This window comes from Macaca fascicularis, chromosome 19 (assembly GCF_037993035.2).
Source record: "Macaca fascicularis isolate 582-1 chromosome 19, T2T-MFA8v1.1".
Lineage (NCBI taxonomy): Eukaryota > Metazoa > Chordata > Mammalia > Primates > Cercopithecidae > Macaca > Macaca fascicularis.
Genome location: NC_088393.1, coordinates 12,592,998 through 12,617,942, shown reverse-complemented (window position 1 = coordinate 12,617,942; position 24,945 = coordinate 12,592,998). Strand labels below are relative to the sequence as shown.

Sequence of the window (24,945 nt, the reverse complement as noted above, 5' to 3'; positions counted from 1 at the left end):
GGTCCCAAACCCCCAAGTTGCCTGCAGGGGACCTGGGATCCCGTCACAGCCGGTTCCGGCCGTTTCCAACCAGCCCCTGCCAGGTCTCGGGTAGCTGGCCCCGAACACTCACCATTTCCAGGCTTCCAGGTGTCCTGGCTTCTTCTCTAGGGCTCCCGTGACTAGTGCAGGTCACAATGCAGGCGACAAAACGACAGAAGTTGTGGCGTAGGGACCTGCTCCCTTTCACAGCGGGAAAGACTGGATCCCAACCTCAGTGGCAGGGTCACCAAGGTAAGAGCGGGAATGCATCCCCATCTTCCCAGGATGGACAGTTGGCAGGGCCCCGCCCCAGCGCTCCTGATTGGACAGGGGTCCAGGCCCCCATTCCCTCATCCATAAGTGACAGTAGAAGCCCTGGGTAACTGGACCTGCAGAGCGGGAGGGGTTCTAGCTACCATCTAAGGGCCAGCTCCCTCCCTGCAACTTGGTCATTGGATATTTTCATTTTAGTGAAATTTGATCCCGATTTTTAGACAGGGCACTATCTTTTTCCTTACTCAAAGGGTTGTTCCTGCTCCTTTGGTCTCCATTGGGGTTACTAGTGTGTACTGGGAATTCCAGACTCAGTGTCCAGCGGAGCAATCTTGTCACCTCAGAGCCCGAGGGGAACCAAGATCAGGCCAGGCATGATTGGACCAGGAGGGAGAGGCAAGTGTTCTTCAGGGGGCGGCAACTGGGGATGAGACATGGCCAAGGCTTTCTCTCATAGCCCCCATCCCCTCCTCACAGTGTGGAAACGCTCCCTCCTTCCAGACCTTCACATTCACCAGCAGGAAACTCTTACCAGGTGACACTCTTAAGCTTCTGAGCTAAACAGTCAGCTTCATAAATGGTTTCTCCAGGTGAGGTCCAAACAATTCTGTCTCTGAACCTGACCTTCACAGATTTTCTTCATATATACAGATAACCGTCTGACCCCAGGGACCCTCTGCATGTCAGAACCAAAACACTGTTCCTGAATATGGCCCCAGGCTCCAGGGGTCCAACCACAGAAGGGACAGCACCCTGCCAAGGGCATCTGCACATGAGTCTCCTGCTTTTCAGGGCTCTGCAGCTTATCAGAATCCACACTTCTGGAGCTACTCCGAGCAGCTGGAGGCCACTTGCAGAATAGGTTGGGCTGCCCAGGAAGCACCCATGGGAGCTCCATTTCCCTCCTTCTGCAGCCTCCATACTGGCCTTAGCCTCTGTTACCCCCTGCAAATTGACAGTGGTACCCGAAGGGAGGGACAGTGGATGGGTGGGGGGAGAGGCCACTCGAACCGTTGGCAGGCCAGGCCTTTCAACAACTACCTGTGAGGCCAAGTGCCATGGCTCAAGCCTGTAATTCCAGCACTACAGGATGCCAAGGTGGGAGGATTGCTAACAACCCAGAGTTCAAGACCAGCCTGAACAAGGTAAAACCCCATCTCTACAAAAAATACAAACATTATCTGGGTATGGTGTCACATGCCTGTAGTCCTAGCCACTTGGGAGACTGAGATAGGAAGATCACCTGAGCCCAGGGAGGTCAAGGCTGCAGTGAGCCATGATCCCGCCACTGCACACCAGCCTGTGTGACAGAGTAAGACTGTCTACAAAAGCTATTAAAAGACAAATTTTTAAATAATTTAAAAAATTAGCTGGCCGAGGTGGCCTGTACCTGTACTTCCAACTACTGAAGAGGCTGGCAGGGCCAGGCACAATGCTTCACACCTATAATCCCAGCACTTTGGGAGGCCACAACAGGAAGACTGCTTGAGCACAGGAGTTCAAGACCAGCCTGGGTCACATGGCAAAACCTCATCTCTTCCAATAATACAAAAATTAGCCAAGTGTGGTTGTGAGCACCTGTGGTCCCAGCTACTCAGAAGGCTGAGGCTGGAGGAGCCCAAGAGTTCAAGGCTACAGTGAGCTATGATTGCACCACTGCACTCCAATCTGGGTGACAGAGGGAGACTTTCTTTAAAAATGAATACCCATGAGGAGAGTGAAAGCTATGAACAATTCACCAGTGGCAACAGGTCTCCTTCCTGTACGTGTTTAATACCTGAGTTTACTTATTGGAGTAGTTCTCAATGAGTTACATTCCACCTTTTGGAGTTACCACAATTTTTGTATTTAACTTTTTTGTATTACTTTGACCAGGGTCTGATTTGAGTAAAAGGTTTAAGAGGCCTGTAGAGGCCAGGCACGGTGGCTTACACCTGTAAGCCCAGCACTTTGGGAGGCCAAGGTGGGCAGATCATGAGGTCAGGAGATCGAGACCCTCCTGGCCAACATGGTGAAACCTTTTCTCTACTAAATATACAAAAATTAGCTGGGCGTGGTGGTACATGCCTGTAATCCCAGCTACTCAGGAGGCTGAGGCAGGAGAATTGCTTGAACCAGGGAGTCGGAGGTTGCAGTGAGCTGAGATTGCGCCACTGTGCAATAAGTCTGGTGCACAGAGACTGTCTAGTGACAGAGACTGTCTCAAAAAGGTGCGGGGACGGCGGGGGAAGAGGCCTATAGAAAGGGAGACATGTAAATAAAGAGAAAGAATGTAACTTATAACTTAGGTTCACATTCCCAATTACTACACCTCTTACATAAAATTTGGTGCTTTGCAAATAAAGTGAGTGCTGATTTTGTGGGATCAGACATAAATAGCAAGTGTTCTTAATCACATATAATCAACCATAAATAAGAATAAACTGAGGCATTACAAAAAACACTCAAAATTCCCAGATTAAGAGCAAGGTGCTTTTTCTCACATGAAAGTCCTGGGTGGCACCAGTCACTACACAATGCAGGAGAGAAACAAGCTCCCATCTAGTTGGTTTTCAGGGAAGCATAGTAAATGTCAGGCTGAATCATGAACAGGGTCACTGCCACTAGAACAATGCTTGCAAAAGAGTATAGACCTTAACTCACTCTATAGATTAGGGAGTTGACCATCAGAGTATTTCCAACCATGACAGTTTGAATTAGTTCTCTGGTGATCATTTACTAATATTTGAAATAAAAAAGCCAACTGGAAATGTACCTTTAATGTGAATCATCTGGCAACATCTCTGGAGAACTACGACTCTGAGAAAAGGAAAGTCAAGGATTTGGAGAATACTCTTAATTTGCAAGCAAGAGAATCAGAAAAAATGGGCTGAAGCAGGTGGCCACACACTGCTCTCCCTGTGTGGTGCCTCTAATATGTGACTGACACCTTCCCTGTCTGTGCCTATGAAATCTCATTAAGATTGGCTGTAAGTGGCAGGGTACAGTGGCTCACACCTATAATTCCAGCACTTTGGGAAGCCGAGGTGGGTGGATCACTTGAGATCAGGAGTTTGAGACCAGCCTGGCCAACATGGTGAAACCCCATCTCTAAAATTAGCCAGGTGTGATGGCGGTTGCCTGTAATCCCAGCTACTTGGGAGGCTGAGGCAGAATTGCTTGAACCCGGGAGGCAGAGGTTGCAGTGAGCTGAAATCATGCCACTGCACTCCAGCATGGGCAACAGAGCAAGACTCCATCTAAAAAATGAAAAAATTAAAAAAAAAAAGATTGGCTATAGATGAATTGTATCAGAACCATCTAAATATCTAAATACATCCAGATTTAATTGTCCATTCACCGGTAGCTCTTCTCAACTCAGAAATAAATTATCTCACAGGTCCTTTCCCTACTCTTTTTCTATGTTTCAAAGGAATGGGGATAATTGAATGCATATTAACAGAATGTATCTCTTCATGTCGCTGACACGAACCGGAACAAATGAAAGCTTTGCCACATTGCTTGCATTCACATGGTTTCTCTCTGGTGTCTGTCCTTCCACGATTTTGAAGGTTCTTGGCAGATGTGAAGGCTTTCCCACAATTCTTACATTCATATGGCTTCTCTCCAGTGTGCATCCTTCCATGTATAAGTAAGGAAGAGAAATTACTAAATGCTTGTATACACCCCTTACATTTAGCGTTTCTCTGTAGTGTATCTTTTCATGCATTCAAAGCTCCATGGAAGATATGAAAAATCCTTTCCCACGTTGTTTATTCATAGGGCTTTTCGCCAGTGTGTGTCCTTTCATGTCTACAAAGGGAACAAGAAAAACTGAATACCTTCTCACATTCCTTACATTCATAAGGCTTCTCCCTAGTGTAGTTTCTTTTTATGATGTAGAAAGGAACCGGAACTATAGAATGATTTCCCACATTCCTTACATTCATAAGGCTTTTTTCCAGTATGAGTTAGTTCATGTATTCGAAGGCTACTCCAATAACGATAGACTTTACCACACTGTTTACATTCATAGGGTTTCTCCCCAGTGTGAGTCCTTCCATGTATTCGGAGGCTTGAGGCACATCTGAAAGATTTCCCACATTGCTTACACTCATAGGGTTTCTCTCCAGTGTGAGTCATTTCATGATATCGAATAGAACTGAGTAAATTAAAGCCTTTGCCACATTGCTTACACTCATAGCGTTTCGCTCCAGTGTGACTCAACTGATGATATCGAAAAGAAATGGGAGAAACATAGGCTTTCCCACATTGCTTACATTCATGGGGCTTCTTTCCGGTGTGACTCCCTTGATGACGTTGAAAGGCACTGAAATAAATGAAGGCTTTCCTACATTGCTTGCATTTATAGCGTTTCTCTCTAGTGTGAGATTTTTCACGTGCTTGAAATGAACTGGGAGAATGAAAGACTTCTCCACGTATCTTAGATTTATGGGATCTCTCTCCAGTATTCATGTCTCTAGAAAAGCTTCTAAGATGAGAAAATCCTTTGCCACGTTGTTTATGTTCATAGCGTTTTTTACCTATGTGTGTCCTTTCATGTCTCCGAAGGGAACTGGAAAAACCAAATACCTTCCCACATTCCTTACATTCATAAGGCTTCTCTTTTCTGTGACTCCCTTCATGCTTTTGAAAGGATGTAGGATTATCAAATGCTTTCCCACATTCCCTGCATTCATATGTCTTCACTCTAGTGTGGACCCTTTTATGATTTTGAAAGAAATTGGAACTATAGAATGATTTCCCACAGTTCTTAAATTCATAAGGCTTTTTTCCAATATGAGTTAATTCATGTATTCGAAGGCCACTCCAGTAACGACAGACTTTACCACACTGTTTACATTCATAGGGTTTCTCCCCACTGTGAGTCTTTCCATGTGTTCGAAGGTGCGAGGCAGATCTGAAAGCTCTCCCACATTGCTTACATTCATAGGGTTTCTCTCCAGTGTGAGTCATTTCATGATATCGAATGGAACTGGGCAAATTGAAGCCTTTGCCACATTGCTTACACTTATAGCGTTTTGCTCCAGTGTGACTCAATTCATGACACTGAAAAGCAGTGGAAGAAATATAGGCTTTCCCACATTGCTTACACTCATAGGGGTTCTCTCCAGTGTGGCTCCTTTGATGATGTTGAAAGGCATTGAAATAAATGAAGGGTTTTCCACATTGCTTGCATTTATAGCATTTTTCTCTAGTGTGAGATCTTTCACGTGTTTGAAATGAACTGGGAGAATGAAAGACTTGTCCACGAATCTTACGTTTATGAAGTATCTCTCCAGTGTGTATCTTCATGTGCCTAGGACAGCTTCTACAAAAAGATCCTTTCCCACATTGTTTACATTCATAGGGTTTTTCAGTGTGTGTCCTTTCATGTCTCTGAAGGGAACTAGAAAAACTGAATACCTTCCCACATTCCTTACATTCATAAGGCTTCTCTTTTCTGTGACTCCTTTCATGTTTTTGAAAGGATATGGGATTACCAAATGCTTTCCCACATTCCTTGCATTCATAAGGTTTCTCCCTAGTGTGGATCCTTTTATGATTTAGAAGGAAACCGGAACTATAGAATGATTTCCCACATTCCTTACATTCATAAGGCTTTTTTCCAATGTGAGTTAGTTCATGTACTCGAAGGCCACTCCAATAACGATAGACTTTACCACACTGTTTACATTCATAGGGTTTCTCCCCAGTGTGAGTCCTTCCATGTATCTGGAGGCTTGAGGCACATCTGAAAGCTTTCCCACATTGCTTACATTTATAGGGTTTCTCTCCAGTGTGAGTCATTTCATGACATCGAATGGAATTGGGCAAACTGAAGCCTTTGCCACACTGCTTACACTTGTAGTGTTTCACTCCAGTGTGACTCAATTGATGATATCGAAAAGAAATGGAAGAAATATAGGCTTTCCCACATTGTTTACGTGCATTGGATTTCTCTTTAGTGTGAGTCCTTTGATGATATCGAAAGGCACATAAACTAATAAAGGCTTTCCCACATTTCTTACATCCATAAAATTTCCCGCCAGCGTGAAGTATTCTACGTCTGTGATAGAAACCAAAAAAACGGTATGTCTTCCCAGAACCCTTACATGCATGATGCTTCCCTCCTCTGTGCATTCTTTCATGTATTTGAAAGGAAGATACGTTATTAAATGCTTTTTCACGTTTCTTACATTTGTAAGGTTTCTCTACACTGTGAGTCCTTGCATGCATTTGAAGTTCTGAGGTGCATCCAAAGGGTTTTCCAGATTGTTTACATTCATAGGGATTCCCTCCAGAGTGAGCTCTTTTATGTCTATGAAAAGAAGTGGAAAAACTAAATGCCTTCCCAGAATCCTTACATTCATAGAGTTTTTCTCCAGTGTGTGCAATTACATGTCTGCGAAAGTAGGGGAGGTAGCTGAAGGCCTTCTTACAGTATGTACATTTATATAGCTTCTGTCCATATTCCTGATACTCATATGGCTTGTGTCCAGTGTCAGTTCTGGTGTGCTTATTAAGGGATAAATGACCCATGCCGACCTCACACACATTCCTTTCACATGATGCTACTCCAGTTTTCTTCTTCAGCATGTCATCCAGAACCTGGGTCAAAATTTCTCCAGGCTGATGACCTTCACTTTCAAATAGTCTCTCTTCCATAAGACCTCTGTGAAAAATGAAAAGCACACTTAATGTGTTTATCAGTGATCTTTATATTCATTCACAAGTCTTACACTTGCATTTTTAACATGATCCAGCAAAGTGTAGGTTTTCTACTCTGTCTGAATTGTATGAACATGAATGGACCATATGGTCTACAAGATGGCCCAGCCATATCTATTATCAAAAAATAGATATGGGGCTTAATACTATTTCCATGTAAACTACTGTACAAATACAAAACCTCTTTGTCTTTTAATTTTGTTTCTGAGTGAGAATCTTGCCCTGTTGCCCAGGGTACAGTCCAATGATGTCATCATGGCTCAGTGTAGCCTGACTCCTGGGCTCATGCAATACTCTGGTCTGAACCTCCCCCTCCCAAAGGGCTGATTATAGGCTGGACACCATGGCTTATGCCTATGTCACAAATAAATGCATGTTTTTAGAGAAAATATTCTAAGAATAAATACAATGGAACTCAGCTTTTTTGTTTGTTTCCTTCTTTTTAACATTTCCTCCCATTCTAAAATTTTCTAGAGACAGTGCTTTGTCTTGTGAGTGCAGATTACCTTTGGTTGCTCCTGGGATTTTTGTATTCATTTTCAATGTTCTGGTCTTTCCATTTCTTCCCTAAAATACAGACACAGATACACAGGCCTGAATTAGTATAAAATTATGAAATAATTATTTGATTCTATGTTTATGATACACTGCAACCATTCCTCATTTATTCATCAAAGTATTGCCTGTCCATATTCCAAATTACTCAACAGAACTGATGAATGAGAAACACTTCTCTAATTCACTGAGTGAGTAATGTTGTCACCCTCACCTATAGAGGCCAGGTTCCTTAAGGTTTCTTGCATCACTTCTTGGTAGAGATTCTTTTGGGAAGGATCCAGCAAAGCCCACTCTTCTGGAGTGAAGTTCACAGCCACATCCTCAAAGGTCATTGAGTCCTGAAACATCCCACATGTGTAGAGAAGGATGGGTGAGACTGATAACACTGGACATCTATACCCTATTCCTAAGAAGTTCTCACAATGCTGTGGACTCCAAAGATTTCATTACTTGGACATCAGACCTCTTACTCTCTGCCTATACTCACTTTCTTCCATAAAGCAATTCTGATGCTACAATTTAACCACGGGGTAAAGCAACAGCAGAACAGGAAAATGTGTGAGTTTCCGGTGAATCCACATAAAAAGGTGTGCTGTCTGGGCTGCCCCTAATGTCTGTTTGTAGTGTGGGTCTGTAGTGCCTGCTGTAACCAAGTCCTGTGAATTCGCATGTAGAAAAAAGTTAACATAAGGAGTCTTGAGGCTGTGTATCCTTGAAAATGTCTGTTCCCAAGTTTAAAATTTGATGATATCTAGGAAGTAGATGTTGTTCTAAATACCAATGACAGAAACAAACAACTGGATTTTGTGAGGGGTCCATCAATCTAACTAATAAGACAGTTATAAATAGCTAAAAAAAACGAAAACAAAAACAAAAACAAAAAACCGAATGCATGAGAAGAAGCGATTCTGGGGATCTCTGCTTGGGTAGTAAAGCCTAAATTGTAACCAAATTGCTCATAGCTGAATGTCAACAAGGTTGAGAAGTAAAACCCCAGGGTGCCCAATCATAACAAAAAGGCAAATATTTATCAAACATAAAAATGTTTGTGTGAACAGGTGTGGTGGCTCACGCCTATAATCCCAGCACTATTGGAGGCTGAGGTGGGCAAATCACTTGAAACCAGGAGTTTGAGACCAGCCTGGGCAACATGGTGAAACCCGTCTCTACTAAAAATAAGAAAATTAACTGGGTGTGGTAGAACATACCTCTAATGCCAGCTACTTGGGAGACTGAGGCACGAGAATAACTTGAACCCAGGAGGTGGAGGTTCAGTGAGCTGAGATCGTGCCACTCTATATACTCTAGCATGGAGACAGAGCGAGACTCTGTCTGAAAACAAAAACAAAATAAAACAAAACAAACTTTTGCTTATGAGAGGCCACCATTCACAGAGGGAGAAGGCAAACATGTGCTCTGTCTCAAGGATTATTAATGGTTCAGCCTTTCTGGAAAATAGTATGATAGTGCCTTTAAAAATAACAAAATTACGGCCAGGAAAGGTGGCTCATGCCTATAATCCCAGCACTTTGGGAGGCCGAGCAGGGCAGATCACCTGAGGTTAGGGATTTGGGACCAGCCTGGCAAAAATGGCAAAATCCTGTCTCTACTAAAAATACAAAAATTAGCCGGGTGTCGTGGCGCACACCTGTAATCCCAGCTACTTGGGAGGCTGAGGCAGGAGAATCGCTGGAATCTGAGAGGCAGAGGCTGCAGTGAGCCAAGATTGCGCCACTGCACTGCAGCCTGGGTGACAGAGTGAGACTCAGTCTCAAAAACAAACAAAATTACCATATCTTCCAGTGGCTGACTTGTAGGTCTGTTTATACCGAATTAAAAAAAAAAAAAATAGAAAACCAGGTCATGGAGACATATTTGAAAACCACTGTTGACAATGGCCAAGAGCTGGATCCATCCACATGTCCACTGATGGTTGTATGCATACAAAAATGTGGTAGGCATCTAAATACAATGAAATATGATTTAATCTTAGAAAATAACACCCTGTCCCATGCTTTATGCATGAAAATTCACGATGCTATGGAAATTACACAATGGCAGTCACACACACACACACACACACACACACACACACACAAAACAGAGTATGATTCATCATAGATAAGTTATACAGAGTTGTCTAAGTAAATTAATTGTACACTTAAAATTGCTTAAGCTAGTAAAATGTAATTTTACTTTATAGTAATTAAAAATAATAAATTCACTTTGGGAGGCCAAGGCAGGTGGCTCACGAGGTCAGGAGATCGAGACCATCCTGGCTAACACAGTGAAACCCTGTCTCTATTAAAAATACAAAAATTAGCTGGGCATGGTGGCGCACACCTGTAGTCCCAGCTATTCAGGAGGCTGAGGCAAAAGAATTGCTTGAACCTGGGAGGCGGAGGTTGCAATGAGCCGAGATCGGGTCACTGCACTCTAGCCTGGTGACAGAACGAGACTCCGTCTAAAAAAAAAAAATAAACAAATAAATTACTGTCCTAAGTGTAAAACTACTTGACCAAAACATAGGCAATGGGCTGGGTGCAGTGGCTCACAGCTGTAATCCCAGGTCTTTGGGAGGGCAAGGCGGGCAGATCACTGGAGGTCGGTAGTTCAAGACCAGTCTGGCAACATGCTGAAACCCCGACTACACTAAAAACACAAAAATTAGCTGCGGGTGGTAGTAGACACCTGTAATCCCAGCCCCTTGGGAGGCGGAGGTTGCAGTGAGCCAAGATCATGCCATTGCACTCCAGATGGGTCAAGAGAGTGAGACTCCATCTCAAAAAAAAAAAAAAAAAAAGATAGCCAATGTATTCCAATAACATTTCTCCAAGATACATCCAAATGACCACAACACACATGAAAAGGTGCTTATCAGGAATTATTAGGTGTACTTATTTTTTTTGAGTCAGAGTCTTACTCTGTCACCCAGGCTGGAGTGCAATGGCGCAATCTTGGCTCAGTGCAACCTCAGCCTCCTGAGTAGCTGGGATTATAGGTGCCCACCACCACACCCGGCTAATTTTTGTGGATTTTTTTGTTTTGTTTTATTGAGATGGAGTTTTGCTCTTGTTGCCCAGGCTGGAGTGCAATGGCACGATCTCAGCTCACTGCAAGCTCTGCCTCCCAGGTTCACGCCCATTCTCCTGCCTCAGCCTCCTGAGTACCTGGGACTACAGGTGACCATCACCACGCCCGACTAATTTTTTTTTTGTATTTTAGTAGTGATGGGGTTTTGCCGTGTTAGCCAGGATGGTCTTGATCTCCTGACCTCGTCATCTACCCACCGCGGCCTCCCAAAGTGCTGGGATTACAGACGTGAGCCAATGTACCCAGCCAACATAATAAAATTTTAAATACAGTCATATATGGCTCTGTGGGAAAATAAAAAACGATTAAAATCCTGCAGCTCTTTCAAATATGTCAGGGTGGATCCATAATTGAAGACGTCCTTTAGGGAGGGAAAGCAGGTATTTTGGAATATAATGAGGGAACCATATATTTAGGGATTGTCATTCCTAAAAAGAGCCAGCTGCGGGAGTCTTACGGACTCCTTCCTTCCTTGACCAAAGGTGAGTCAGGCTGCTCAGGCCCTCTTCTTGACCCATTTTGTCCTTCTCATGCAGAGCCCAGTTACATCAAAAATCCTTCTAAGGGAGTTCAGGGAGAATGCCCCCAAAACTTGATACTCAATCAAATTCCATTTCCTCAACCCATGATAATTCATCAAGTTTCTCTTCCTTGACTGGGCATGGTGGCTCACGCCTGTAATCCCAGCACTTTGGGAGGCCTGGGCGGGCAGATCACCTGAGGTTGGGAGTTCGAGACCAGCCTGACCAACACAGTATAATTTTGTATTTTTAGTAGATACTAAAAATAGTATTTAGTATCTACTAAAAATACAAAATTAGCTGGGCATGGTGGCACATGTCTGTAATCCCAGCTACTCGGGAGGCTGAGGCAGGAGAATCACTTGAACACGGGAAGTAGAGGTTGCGGTGAGCCAAGATTGCACCACTGCACTCCAGCCTGGGCAACAAGAGCAAAACTGCGTCTCAAAAAAAAAAAAGAAAAAGTTTATCTTCCTTGTTTTGAGACAGAGTCTCACTCTGTCACCCAGGGTGGAGTGTAGTGGCATCATCTCAGCTTACTGCAACTTCCACCTTTCAGGCTCAAACGATCCTCCTACCTCAGCCTCATAAGTAGCTGGGACCAAAGGTGTGTACCACCACCCCCAGGTAATTGTTTGTATTTTTGGTAGAGATAGGGTTTTACCATGTTCTTGAGGCTGGTCTTGAACTACGATTGCTGAGCTCAAGCAATCCACCCGCCTCAGCCTCCCAAAGTGCTGGGATTACAAGTATAAGCAAATGCACTTGGCCCCTTTTCTTTTTTTAAAATGTACAGCACACGGTATTCCCAGTATTACTCTCATACAAGTAATAACCAGACCCAATCCTGGTAGGAACTGAGATCAAAAAAGATTAGGTGCGTTCAGGCTGGTATGGCCATATGCTTTTCAATGTCTTGCTGGTATGGTGTCCTTTGAAACACAAGTTTAAAATTTCAGTGCAGTCTAAATTACATATTTTTTCTTTGTTCCTAGTGCTTGTGTTGTCACATCATAGAATCTTTCCTAAATCCATGATCATGAATATTTTTGAATGGCACACTGTAGCATCAAGAGGGTAAGATTATCCTTTGTTCCCATGGGAGGATGAGAATGGGGTATTTGAATAATTCTGCAGGCTGACATAGAATTGAAACCCACTATACATTGGAGACTAAAACTATATAAATTTAGTATACTATAATGGCATATTACATTAAGCTGTTTACCATAATGCCATTTATATATAAAACAGCTATATACAACATTACAAGTTATATATAATATTTACCAGTTATCTATCATAACTATATACTATATATACTTCATTTGTGCATGTATACATATGTGTATATATATGCATATTATAATGCTAGACTATAATACTATACATTAATATCTCTTTAAATGTTAACACACAAAGCCTCAACAATACACTTGCAAAGAGAATCCACCCATATATGACAACATCTGTACCCCATGATAAAGTGGGATTTAATTCGTGGAAGCAACACTGCTTAACATTTCTAAAAATCAACTTATACAATGCACGATAGTTACAGAATCAATGTCAAAAACCACAATCCAAACACATGCAAAAAAAAAAAAAAAGTGACAAACCTCAACACTCCTTCAAAATAGAAATCAGGAATACAAGGGAACTTCTACAACCTACTATAAAATATGTATAAGGGTTGGGCACAGTGTCTCACACCTGTAATCCCGGCACTTTGGGAGGCCGAGGCAAGCAGATCACCTGAGGTTAAGAGTTCGAGACCAGCCTGACCCACCCAGTGAAACCCTGTCTCTAGTGAAAATACAAAATTAGCTGGGCATGGTGGCGCATGCCTATAATCCCAGCTGCTTGGGAGGCTGAGGCAGGAGAATTGCTTGAACCCAGGAGGCAGAGGTTACAGTGAGCCACGATGGCGCCACTGCACTCCAGCCTGGGCAACAAGAGTGAAAACTTCGTCTCAAAAATAAATAAATAAAATGTGTATTAAAGTGCATAGTTACCATCCACTGACAGTTAACAACTCAATATAACTAATCAAACCTACAAGCTAATTATTTTCTCCAAATTGTTAAGCCAACACAGGCAAGCACTAAGGAAAGATTTTAAAAAGTAAAAGGAACTCAGCAAAACCAAACCCTGCCTGTTTACCAAAAACATCACCAAAAACTGGCACTTTCTGCTCAGTGACATGTTTAGTGGCCCCATTACCTTGACTGTACAAGCGTAGCATAATCATTTGTTCGTGAAACAGAGACTTGTAAGACTGGTCATATGAGGGTTTAGCTATCTCTTACTTTTTATCAGTGCAATTGACCTATCTGTGAAGAGGAAGAATACTTAAATATGATGAGAAGATTCTATGGAACTTAAATTTATTAGTCCACATATCTAATAATTAGCCTAACTTAACAGGTATTAACATTTTATCCAGTGAACTAAAAATTTTAGTTGAGGTGACCTCACAGCGCAATATAACCTCAAAATGATTTTGACTAAGACGTACTAGTCAAAGTAAACTAATCCTTCTTCTTAACAGTAAGTTTATCATTAACCTTCTCCTACTTATTCCCACCATTCTCACTATAGTATTCTTAACATTTGTTGAATGAATAGTTGAGGTTACATACAACTCTGCAAGGGACCTAACATCATAGGCTCATATGGATTATTCCAACCCTTTGCCAAAGCAATAAAGCTGCTCATTAAAGAACCACTACAAGGCCGGGCGCGGTGGCTCAAGCCTGTAATCCCAGCACTTTGGGAGGCCGAGACGGGCGGATCACGAGGTCAGGAGATCGAGACCATCCTGGCTAACACGGTGAAACCCCGTCTCTACTAAAAATACAAAAAAACTAGCTGGGCGAGGTGGCGGGCGCCTGTAGTCGCAGCTGCTCGGGAGGCTGAGGCAGGAGAATTGCGCGAACCCGGGAGGCGGAGCTTGCAGTGAGCGGAGATCTGGCCACTGCACTCCAGCCTGGGCGACAGAGCGAGACTCCGTCTCAAAAAAAAAAAAAAAAAAAAAAAGAACCACTACAGGCTGGGCATGGTGGCTAATGTCTGTAATCCCAGCACTTTGGGAGGCCGAGGTGGGCAGATCATCTGAAGTAAGGAGTTCGAGACCACCCTGACCAACATGGGGAAACCCCATCTCTACTAAAAATACAAAAGTAGCCATGCGTGGTGGCACATGCCTGTAATCCCAGCTACTGGGGAGACTGAGCAGGAGAATCGTTTTGTAAAAACTAAAGTAGAGGTTCCTCTTCAAAAACTTTCCTCCCTATCTAATTAAAAATAAATTATGCCGGGCGCGGTGGCTCAAGCCTGTAATCCCAGCACTTTGGGAGGCCGAGACGGGCGAATCACTAGGTCAGGAGATCGAGACCATCCTGGCGAACACGGTGAAACCCCGTCTCTACTAAAAAATACAAAAAAAAAACTAGCCGGGCGAGGCGGCGGGCGCCTGTAGTCCCAGCTACTCGGGAGGCTGAGGCAGGAGAATGGCATAAACCCGGGGGGCGGAGCTTGCAGTGAGCTGAGATCCGGCCACTGCACTCCAGCCCAGGCGACAGAGCCAGACTCCGTCTCAAAAAAAAAAAATAATAATAAATAAATAAATAAATTATAACTTATCTTAAAAGCAAAATTTATTCAAAAACTTATACTAACATTCTTAAATATCTACTCACCGTAATAAGCAAAAATCAATATACTTTATATTCTTAACTCCCACAATTTAGCCTAAATATTTGCCCTGGCATGCTTATACTGGTCCGAGCAAACATTAAGTCATAGCCTGTTCCTCTTCCTTAAAGGTGTTTGTACCTTTCTCAACATTCCACAAGTTACTTCTTCCTTTATTCTCCCCTGTCTTTGCCTCTCTTAAAAAGTTCTAAGTTATTAGCCAATCAGAACAAATACAAAATATGAGGTCCCGTTCCAGCCAGTGGAAACCAAACACAGCAGTAAGGTGGACACATCAGGTTATAAATAACCCTATCTCCTTTGTTCAGTATACTCTAGTAACAAAACTGCTAACAAATGTACCCTTTCTGGAGAAAGTATTAAAATGGCCTTACTAAAAAAATTTAATTTATGTTCAAATGCTATTTCTTTACAGCACTGGGAAACAAGCATCTCAAACAGCTTGAACCTGGAAGGCAGAGGTTGTGGTGAGTTCAGATCGCGCCATTGCACTCCAGCCTGGGCAACAAGAGCGAAACTCCATCTCAAAAAAAAAACAAACAAAAACAACAACAACAACAACAAAAAACAGAACCATTACAACCACTAATGTCATCCATCCATCCTCCTTTATACCATCACACCTACCTCGCCCTGACCCTTGCATATGAATCCCTCCCTAACCCCCATTTCTTAATATAAATACAGGAGTATTATTTATTGTAGCCCATCAAGTTTAGCCATCTACTGCATTTTATGATCAGGATGAATATCCAATTCAAAATACGCACTAATTGGCACACTCCAAGCAGTAGCCCAGACGATCCCATAAGTTGCCTTAGGCTGGGCGCAGTGGCTCATGCCTGTAATCCCAGCACTTTGGGAGGCCGAGGCGGGCGGATCACCAGGTCAGGAGTTCGAGACCAGTCTGACCAACATGGTGAAACCCCATCTCTACTAAAAATACAAAAAATTAGCTGGGCATGGTGGCACACACCTGTAATCCCAGCTACTCAGGGGGCTGAGGCAATAGAATTACTTGAACCCAGGAGGCAGAGGTTGCAGTGAGCCAAGATTACGCCATTGCACTCCAGCCTGGGGGAGACTCTTATCTCAAAACAAAAACAAAAACAAAAAAAAAACAGTTGCCTTAGCCATTCCTTTTCTATCAGTTTTCTTGATAAGTGGGTCATTTCCTTTATCAACTCTTATCACACAAGAATTTGGATAATTTTATCATCACAACCCCTGGCCATAGTAGGATTCATTTCAATGCTAGTGGAAACTAACTGAGCCCCAGTCCACTTAGAAGAAGGCAAATCAGAACTAATCTTGGTCTTCAATGTCTACTATCCCTATTTTTCATTGCAGAATACACTAATATTAATATAATAAACGCCCTAAATACTACTATTTTACTAGGAGCATTACATGATATAGTCACACTAGAAATATACACAATTTTGTTACTAAAACACTTATATTAACAATTTTAGGCTGGGCGCAGTGGCTCATGCCTATAATCCCAGCACTTTGGGAGGCCGAGGTGAGCGGATGACTTGAGGTCAGGAGTTCGAGACCAACCTGGGCAACATGGTGAAACCCTGTCTCTACTAAAAATACAAAACTTAGCCAGGCGTCGTGGCGCGTGCCTGTAATTCCAGCTGCTTGAGAGGCCAAGGCATGAAAACTGCTTGAACCCGGGAGGCAGAGGTTGCACTGAGCTGAGATCACGCCACTGCATGCCCAGCCTGGGCAACAGAGGAAGACTCTGTCTCAAAAGAAAAAAAAAGAAAAACAATTTTATTCTTATGAATTCAGGTATCATACCCATGATTTTGGTATAATCACTTCTGTGTTTGTTTTTTTTTTTTACTTTTAAATTGGTTTTACATGCAAAGAATGAACAGATGTTTTCCCCTAAATTCTACTTTTCAAAAACAAGAGTTTGTTTTTTTGTTCTTTGTTTTTTTTTTGAGACTGAGTCTCACTCTGTTGCCCAGGCTGGAGTGCAGTGGTGCCATCTCGGCTCACTGCAATCTCCACCTCCTGGGTTCAAGCGATTCTCCTGGCTCAGCCTCCCAAGTAGCTGGGACTACAGGCATGTGCCACCATGCCTGGCTAATTTTTTGTATTTTTAGTAGCGACAAGGTTTCACTGTGTTAGCCAGGATGGTCTCGAACTCCTGACCTTGTGATCTGCTCTCCTCGGCCTCCCAAAGTGCTGGAATTACAGGCATGAGCCATCATGCCTGGCGACAAGAACTTTTTAAAAGAAAACCACATAATAGATTTTAAAAGGCAATGAGATTCCTCTGCTTCTAGATCATTGCTAGTCTAGAAAAATAAAGTTTGTTCTACCAGGAATCACAAGTTAGAACTGAGTATTCTCCAAAGTGGAAATTCTAGAGTGCAGTGCCATTCCAGGCAAAGATTATTCAGTTCTCATCCCCAATATCCACAACTACCTATCAGAACGATTAAACCAGGTCAAAACAGTGCAGCATGAGGCTTCATCAAACAATGCCATTATGCTCTTCTAAGATGCAAATAAACCCAAACAGGAAATACTAAAATCAAAATAATATTTGACATTATCATACAAATTGTTAGGTCCTTGTTGTATTTCCCTTCTATAACTTTACATAAATATTTTACTCCAAATAATATTTTATTTTATACATCACTAGCCATGAATTTTTGCCATTAGTTATTATATAAATGCTGCCAAGTGCCATTATCCAAATGGTATAACCATGTTATGTCCACAATTCACTTCTATAGTTATAAGTAGAATTTTCATGATTTTACATAAGTACATCTATCTGTGAATATTTAACACTGAGATGCAATCTAATATCCGTAATATCTGATGTTTTGTAGATAGCAATGTAGGAAAAATATATTTTAATCACTTTTCATTTAAGTGACCTTATATAAAAAATAAACTAAGAATTTAGCAGTTCTAATTCTCCAAGGGGCTTTTTCAAATGTACATAAAGAAATGGTTACAGAGATTTTTAAGAAGCATATTCCATGTCCACATCCTGTTGTAAATGCTGTACCATTTTCTCTTCCAACTGCTTCCCTTTGCCTGCAAAAGGAGCTAGGATAAGATGGATGTTTTGCTTGACTTCTTTGATATCCTGAGCTTTCTGTAGCTCTTTATTTTTCTTCAATCAGTTTATTATAAATTCAGCTTGCCATTTGTTTGATCTCTTCAACTCTCTTCATTGCATCAACAGTTTTATTCCATAGCTCTTGCTGGTATTTGATAGGTTCATTTCTATGTTTCTCAAATTCAAATGAATTTTCCACTGTAAGCTCTTTACTGGTTGCTTTCCGGAATGCTTTCGTCCACCTAACCTTGTGAGGATTGCACTTCTTTTTAAAGTTTTTATGACATGTAGATTTACAAAACCTGAACACCTTGCAATTGTTGCAGAAGAACATCATGCCATGGCCAGGGTAGATGGGCCCCAAACAGAAATAACACTTCTTGATACACATGTTGAACCCGCATGGGTCCCCACCGACCAAACGCCCAACTTATGCATCTTCTGTGAAAAAACCGTTTACCCCAGACACGAGCCCTGTGTGTATGATATATCTCAATGCCCATCCTAATATCTAGTATCCCACCACAAACATAAAAAATATGTATGATAAAATGGTTACTTTAATAGAACAAATTATGGAGGTTTAAACCTTCTTATTACTAGAACTGTAGGAACTGAAGTCATTCCTGAGAATTCCAGATTCTCCATGGTACCAAGGACACCATATCCTACAGTAGGGTCAGTTAAATAAGCTACCCAGCCCATACCTTGAAAATGTTGGTTTATATCCTTCCCATTCAAATTCATCCCCTACATCTCCTCACTATTCTTTTTATACTATTTTCACAGAGACTCTGACTACAATAATGGACTCACATTGGCTCCTAATCTGAATGAGGTTAGAAATACGCTAGCCATTATCCCCATTCTAACTGAAAAAGTGCCTGTTCCACAGAAGTCACCACCAAAGTAGTTCCTTACATAAGCAACAGCATCTCTAATCCAAGGAGATCCTAGTAGTTATCAACAACAGTATGATACACTCCAGACAATGAACAATCACAAAAGCCCTAAACCAAACAGTATCCCTTATAATTATCATAGCACTGTTGATAAAATTAGGACTATCCCCCTTTTACTTCTGAAGTAATGCAAGGGGTCTAACTAATATCAAGTGTAATTCTCCTTACATGACAAAAACTAGCACCAATCTCCATTTTATTTCAAGAGTACCCATCAACAGACTTAAGCATACTATGGGAGATTGCAACACTATGGGAGATTGGTTAAGGGGGCCTTAACCAAACAACTCTGAAATATCTTGGCCTATTCAGCAATTGCTCACAACAAATTGAATAATCACAATTTTAACATCTAATCCTTCTTTCACAATCCTAAACCTATCAATTTATGTAAATCTAGCAATTACAATATTTATACTATTTAACCTAATATACACAAAACATTATTATTATCTACATATGTAATAAATTACCACTCCTAACTTCCATGATTCTCCTCACTCCCTAAGGGGGTTACCTCCAGCTATAGGATTTGTGTGCCCAAATAGGTAAAGGGTAAATCCCAAAGTGCTGAGATCACAGGAATGAGTCACCATGCCTGGCCAAATGTAATTTTTATTTTTTATTTTATTATTTACTTACTTTTATTTTTATTTATTTATTTTTTTGAGACAGAGTCTCGCTCTGTCACCCAGGCTGGAGTGCAGTGGCGCAATCTCCACTCACTGCAAGCTCCGCCTCCCGGGTTCACGCTATTCTCCTGCCTCAGCCTCCTGAGTAGCTGGGACTACAGGCACCCACTATCACGCCCGGCTAATTTTTTGTATTTTTTTTTTTTTTTTTTTTTAGTAGAGACGAGGTTTCATCGTGCTAGCCAGGATGGTCTCGATCTCCTGACTTCATGATCCGCCCACCACACTGGGCAACACATAGTGAGACCCCATCTCTTTAAAATTTTGTAAAACAAAGACATAATAAATCTGTTATCAAGCCACAAAGACACAAAGATACTTTAAATGCGTATTTTTACATGAAACGAAGAGGTCGAAATGGCTACTTATAACATGATTCCAAGTACATGACATTCTGGACAAGGCAAAACTCTAGAGGCTATAAAATCATCAGTTGTGCAAAGCGATTAAGGGGTTAGTAGAAGAGAGGGAGGGGAGTGTGATGACTACATGAAGCAAAAGGGATTTTTAGGGCAGTGAAACTCTTCTGTATAAGACTGGTGGGTATAGGCCGAGCACAGTGGCTTGCACCTGTAATCCCAGCACTTTGGGAGGTCAAGGCAGGTGGATCACCTGAGGTCAGGAGTTCGAGAACAGCCTGACCAACATGGTGAAACCCCATCTCTACTAAAATACAAAATTATCCAGGTGTGGTGGCAGGCACCTGCAATCCCAGCTACTTGGGAGGCTGGGGCAGGAGAATCACTTGAACCCGGGAGACGGAGATTGCAGTGAGCCAAGATCACACCATTGCACTCCAGCCTGGGCAACAGAGTGAGACTCCATCTCAGTATATAAATAAGACTGGTGGGCCAGGTGTGGGATTACAGGTTGGGATCATGCATGTAATCCTAGCACTCTGGGAGGCCAAGGCGGGTGGATTATCTGAGGTCAGGAGTTCGAGACAAGCCTGGCCAACATGGTGAAACCCTGTCTCTACTAATACAAATATTAGCCGGCACCTGTAATCCCAGCTACTTAGCAGGCTGAGGCAGGAGAGTTGCTTGAACCCAGGAGGCAGAGGCGGCAGTGGGCCGAGATCGAGCCACTGCACACCAGCCTGGGCAACAAGAGCGAAATCCTGTCTCAAAACAAACAAACAAAAAACAAAAACAAACAAAACTGGTGGGTATATGACACTTGTAGTTGTCAAAATCCTACTGCCATCCTGCTCACTGATGTGCTCAATGACGGTTTCTCGTCAACACTGTATTGTATCATTCCCCACCGCACTGTGTACCCCACGTACATTTTGATTTGCTTCACCCTGTTGGGGTGGGTTTTCATTGTCCTGTGGAATCATATTCCTCATTCACTAGTCTGAGAGAATCCAGACGACAGGAATCATTTCTCTTTTCCTTCAATATTACCATCCAATTGGCTGACTAGCCACGTTTCAAAGTAACAGAAACTGGAGTTGGAGGAGAAAAGCTGAGCACGGCAAGGAGTTGGCTAACTAGATGAAGAGTGTACCAGTCATCTCCTTTCACCCCGGAAAATTCAGTGGCTCTCTTTGGAGGCCCCACCCCCACACCACACGCTAACTTGTGGGAAGAGTGGCCCCAAGGGTGATACTCTCTAAACCCTCCTAGAGACATGGCAAGTGTGGGCATGTTGGGGTAGCCCCGGGCAGTTCTAAACCCCAACATCAGGGAAAGATAGGAGGGGTCTCCTGAAGACACATCACCCCACAAAGTTTCCAAAGGGGAACTGAGGCAAGAGAATAGGGTCTGGAGGCAGGGAACTTAAGGCCAATTTGTGCCGAGTTCCTAAAGCTGAATCAAGGAAAAACACCAAAGTCTGGGGTCAGGGAATCTAAGGCCAATAAATGCTGACTTCCCAAAGCTGGATCAAAAGGAAAACACCTGGGTCTGGGGGCAGGGAACCTAAAGCCAATTAATGCCAACTTCCAAAAGCTAAACCAAAAGGAAAAATCCCATCTCACCCATGGGATCAAAGACTACTCTCTCTTTACAACCCTTCCCCTTCCACCTTCTCAGATGGAAAGGAAAAGTGTATCTGCATAGGGCATCAATTAACCTCAGCCTTTAATTAGCCACGGACCAAATCCTTCATCCAGGACTAAATCCTACATCAAGAGAAGGGGTAGCCGAAAGGGACCTCAAAAGGAGTACTTAAAACCTAGGAAACTTTGTAACTGAGTCCTTGAGCCACTTGCTGGGCCCACTCCCATCTTGGAGTGCTTTCTCCCTTTAATAAATCTCTGCTTTTCTGTCGTTGCTTCCTTCCTGTGTTTCGTTAGTTACTTTGTTAGTGCGTTTTGTTCAATTATTTGTTCAAAATGCCAAGGACCTGGACAGCTCACACTCACAACCTTCTTTCAGGTAACAAAACCTCAAGTGCAAGATATTTGGAGCAGGTGTTTGTGCCCTAAGGAAAGATAACATGAGGAAAGGAACAAGGGTTTTTTTTCACTGGAGTGTCAAGATGTTATTTTCTACTTTCCTCTTATGTGAAATGTTCAGAAACAGAAATATTTTTAAAAGTCACCCGTGGTTCTGTTAAAAAAAAAATTAAGAAACCATTAAAATGCTTCATCTGTTTGAAGGAAAGGATGAATATATTGTACAATATAGAACAGATAGGCCGGACAGCTGGCTCACGCCTGTAATCCCAGCACTTTGGGAGGCCGAGCTGGGTGGATCACTTCAGGTCAGGAGTTCGAGACCAGCCTGGCCAACCTGGTGAAACCCTGTCTCTACTAAGAATACAAAAATTAGCCGGGCATGGTGGTGGACGCCTGTAATCCCAGCTACCCTGGGAGGCTGAAGCAAGAGAATCGCTTGAAGCCAGAAGGCAGAGATTGCTGCGACCGAGATGGCACCATTGCACTTCAGCCTGGGTGACTGAGGCTCCATCTTAAAAAAAAAAAAAAAGGACAAATAGTTGATAATACTGTGAATTGGAGAAGGGAAGTTAATGTTTGGAAATATGAGAAGGGAACTGAAAATGTAAGATGCTACCGCAGGCCTTTAAAGAGTTAGGCTGGGGTCATAGCGGGGAAGATGTGAGACCCTGCAGACCACAGATTTGGAAAATGGAGGGGGAAACCAGTCCATGTGGGCAGCGGGAGACACCTTAAGTAATCGGACTGAAGTGTGCGCAGTGCACTAAAGTCCTACCTGAGGGCACTGAAATCCAACTCAACTGCAATATTTCCACGTTTCTGGTAACAAACCACACACCATGACTGCGCGCTTCTCATTCATGAATTCCCATTTGCACAAACTCTTGAATTTTTATCAGTGCCTCTTTTTTTTCTTTTTCTTTTTTTTTTTTTTTTGAAGTGGAGTTTCACTCTTGTTGCCCAGGCTGGAGTGCAGTGGTGTGATCTCGGCTCACCGCAACCTCCACCTCCCGGGTCCAAGCGATTCTGCCTCAGCCTGCCGAGTAGCTGGGATTACAGGCACACGCCACCACGCCCGGCTAATTTTGTTTTTTTAGTAGAGGCGGGGGTTTCTCCATGTTAGTCAGGTTGGTCTCGAACTCCTGACCTCAGGTGACCCACCTGCCTTCGCCTCCCAAAGTGCTGGGATTACAGGCGTGAGCCACCGCGCCCTGCCATTTTAACTTTTAAGAGGAGAAAAGACGACTGGGGACCCCACAGACCACCGCTTTTCTGACGCAAGAACCCCACACCCGAGACGGGATTCCCCCCATGATCCTCCCCATGGCCCAGCACAATCTGAGGAGACCCGCGGCTGAGGGCTCGGAGTTGCCCAAAGGGGGCTCCGGGACCGGGGCCGGGGCCGCAGTCGCTGTGCAGGGACGAGACAGGATGCCCCGGGTCAGGGATGCCGGCCCAGCCCCACAGACCCCGGAGTCGCCGCGGGGAGGCCCGGGACCTGCCACAGCCGGTTCTAACCAGCCCTTCGCCCCCGCCTCAGGATGCCTGGCCCCACACACTCACCATGCCTGAGCTCCCAACTTTATTCCCCAGGGCTCCTGCGACTAGAGAGGAACACAGCGCAGGTGACAGAGCGACAGGAGCTCTGGCGGAGAAACCTGGAGCCTCTCAGAGCCGAGAGTTCATAGAGCCGGAAAGAGAGTTCCAACGGTCGTTACCACAACAACAAATGAGACCGGGGGCGTGCGCCGGAGTCTCCTTCCCAAGAAAAACGGTTGTCAGGGTCCCGCCCCGGCGCTCCTGATTGGACCGTGCGCCCCGCCTCGCCCTCTGAGCCCTGAGTGACAGCAGAAGCCCGGGATAATGGGGCCCTGCGGCGCCAGACTGGTTCTATTCACTTCCTTTTTAAGGCCCATCTCCCTCCTTGTGCCCTGATCCTTGGATATTTGCATTTCCGCCAAACTTTCCTGAACTTCATTTATATATATATATGATTGATTGGTTGATTGATTAACTGAAAGGGGTCTCGCTTTTCTCGCCCAGACTGAAGGTGTAATGGCGTGACCTCGGCTCACTGCAACCTCTGCCTCCCGGGTTCAAGCGATTCTCCCGCCTCAGCCTCCTGAGTAGCTGGGATTACAGGCACCTGCCACCACGCCCAGCTAATTTTTGTTATTTTTAGTAGAGACAGGATTTCACCATGTTAGTCAGGTTGGTCTCGAGCTCCTGACCTCAGGTGATCCGCCCGCCTCGGACTCCCAAAGTGCTGGGATTACGTGAGCCACCGCGCCTGGCCTTTTTCCTGAACTTTAGAAAGGGCACTGGGCCGGGCGCGGTGGCTCAAGCCTGTAATCCCAGCACTTTGGGAGGCCGAGGCGGGCGGATCACGAGGTCAGGAGATCGAGACCATCCTGGCTAACACGGTGAAACCCCGTCTCTATTAAGAAATACAAAAAAAAAAACTAGCCGGGCGAGGTGGCGGGCGCCTGTAGTCCCAGCTACTCGGGAGGCTGAGGCCGGAGAATGGCGGGAACCCGGGAGGCGGAGCTTGCAGTGAGCTGAGATCCGGCCACTGCACTCCAGCCTGGGTGACAGAGCGAGACTCCGTCTCAAAAAAAAAAAAAAAAAGAAATTAGCCGGGCGTGGTGGCGGGCGCCTGTAGTCCCAGCTACTCCGGAGGCTGAGGCAGGAGAATGGCGTGAACCCGGGAGGCGGAGCTTGCAGTGAGCCGAGATCGCGCCACTGCGCTCCAGTCTGGGCGACAGAGCCAGACTCCGTCTCAAAAAAAAAAAAAAAAAAAGAAAGGGCACTGACCTCTCCTTCACTCAATGGGCTTTCTCTGCTCCTTCCTCCTGCATCAGGTCACAGGTGTATGCAGGGGATTCCAGACTCA

The 24,945-nt window shown here is 43.8% G+C and overlaps 1 protein-coding gene and 1 pseudogene across 1 annotated transcript; both read right to left on the bottom strand.

Annotated features, from left to right (window-relative positions):
• Positions 1–2,752: 2,752 nt before the first annotated feature.
• Positions 2,753–23,795, bottom strand: LOC102130439 (uncharacterized). The gene is made up of 4 exons (XM_005588096.5): positions 23,616–23,795; positions 7,775–7,901; positions 7,512–7,572; positions 2,753–6,949 (listed from the first exon to the last, which is right to left on the bottom strand). The coding sequence occupies exons 1-4, from the start codon at positions 23,616–23,618 to the stop codon at positions 4,150–4,152; spliced, it is 2,991 nt and encodes a 996-aa protein (XP_005588153.3). The 5' UTR covers positions 23,619–23,795; the 3' UTR covers positions 2,753–4,149.
• LOC135968526 (probable ribosome biogenesis protein RLP24 pseudogene) lies at positions 17,758–18,514 on the bottom strand (annotated as a pseudogene).
• Positions 23,796–24,945: the final 1,150 nt, after the last annotated feature.

Bases quoted from the DNA above. Each gene is read 5' to 3' on its own strand.
- LOC102130439 (XM_005588096.5), bottom strand. The intron at 7,573-7,774 runs GTGAGGGTGACA...TCTGTATTTTAG, and splicing joins AAGGAACCTGGCCTCTATAG to GGAAGAAATGGAAAGACCAG. The intron at 6,950-7,511 runs GTAATCTGCACT...CATTTTTCACAG, and splicing joins AATCCCAGGAGCAACCAAAG to AGGTCTTATGGAAGAGAGAC.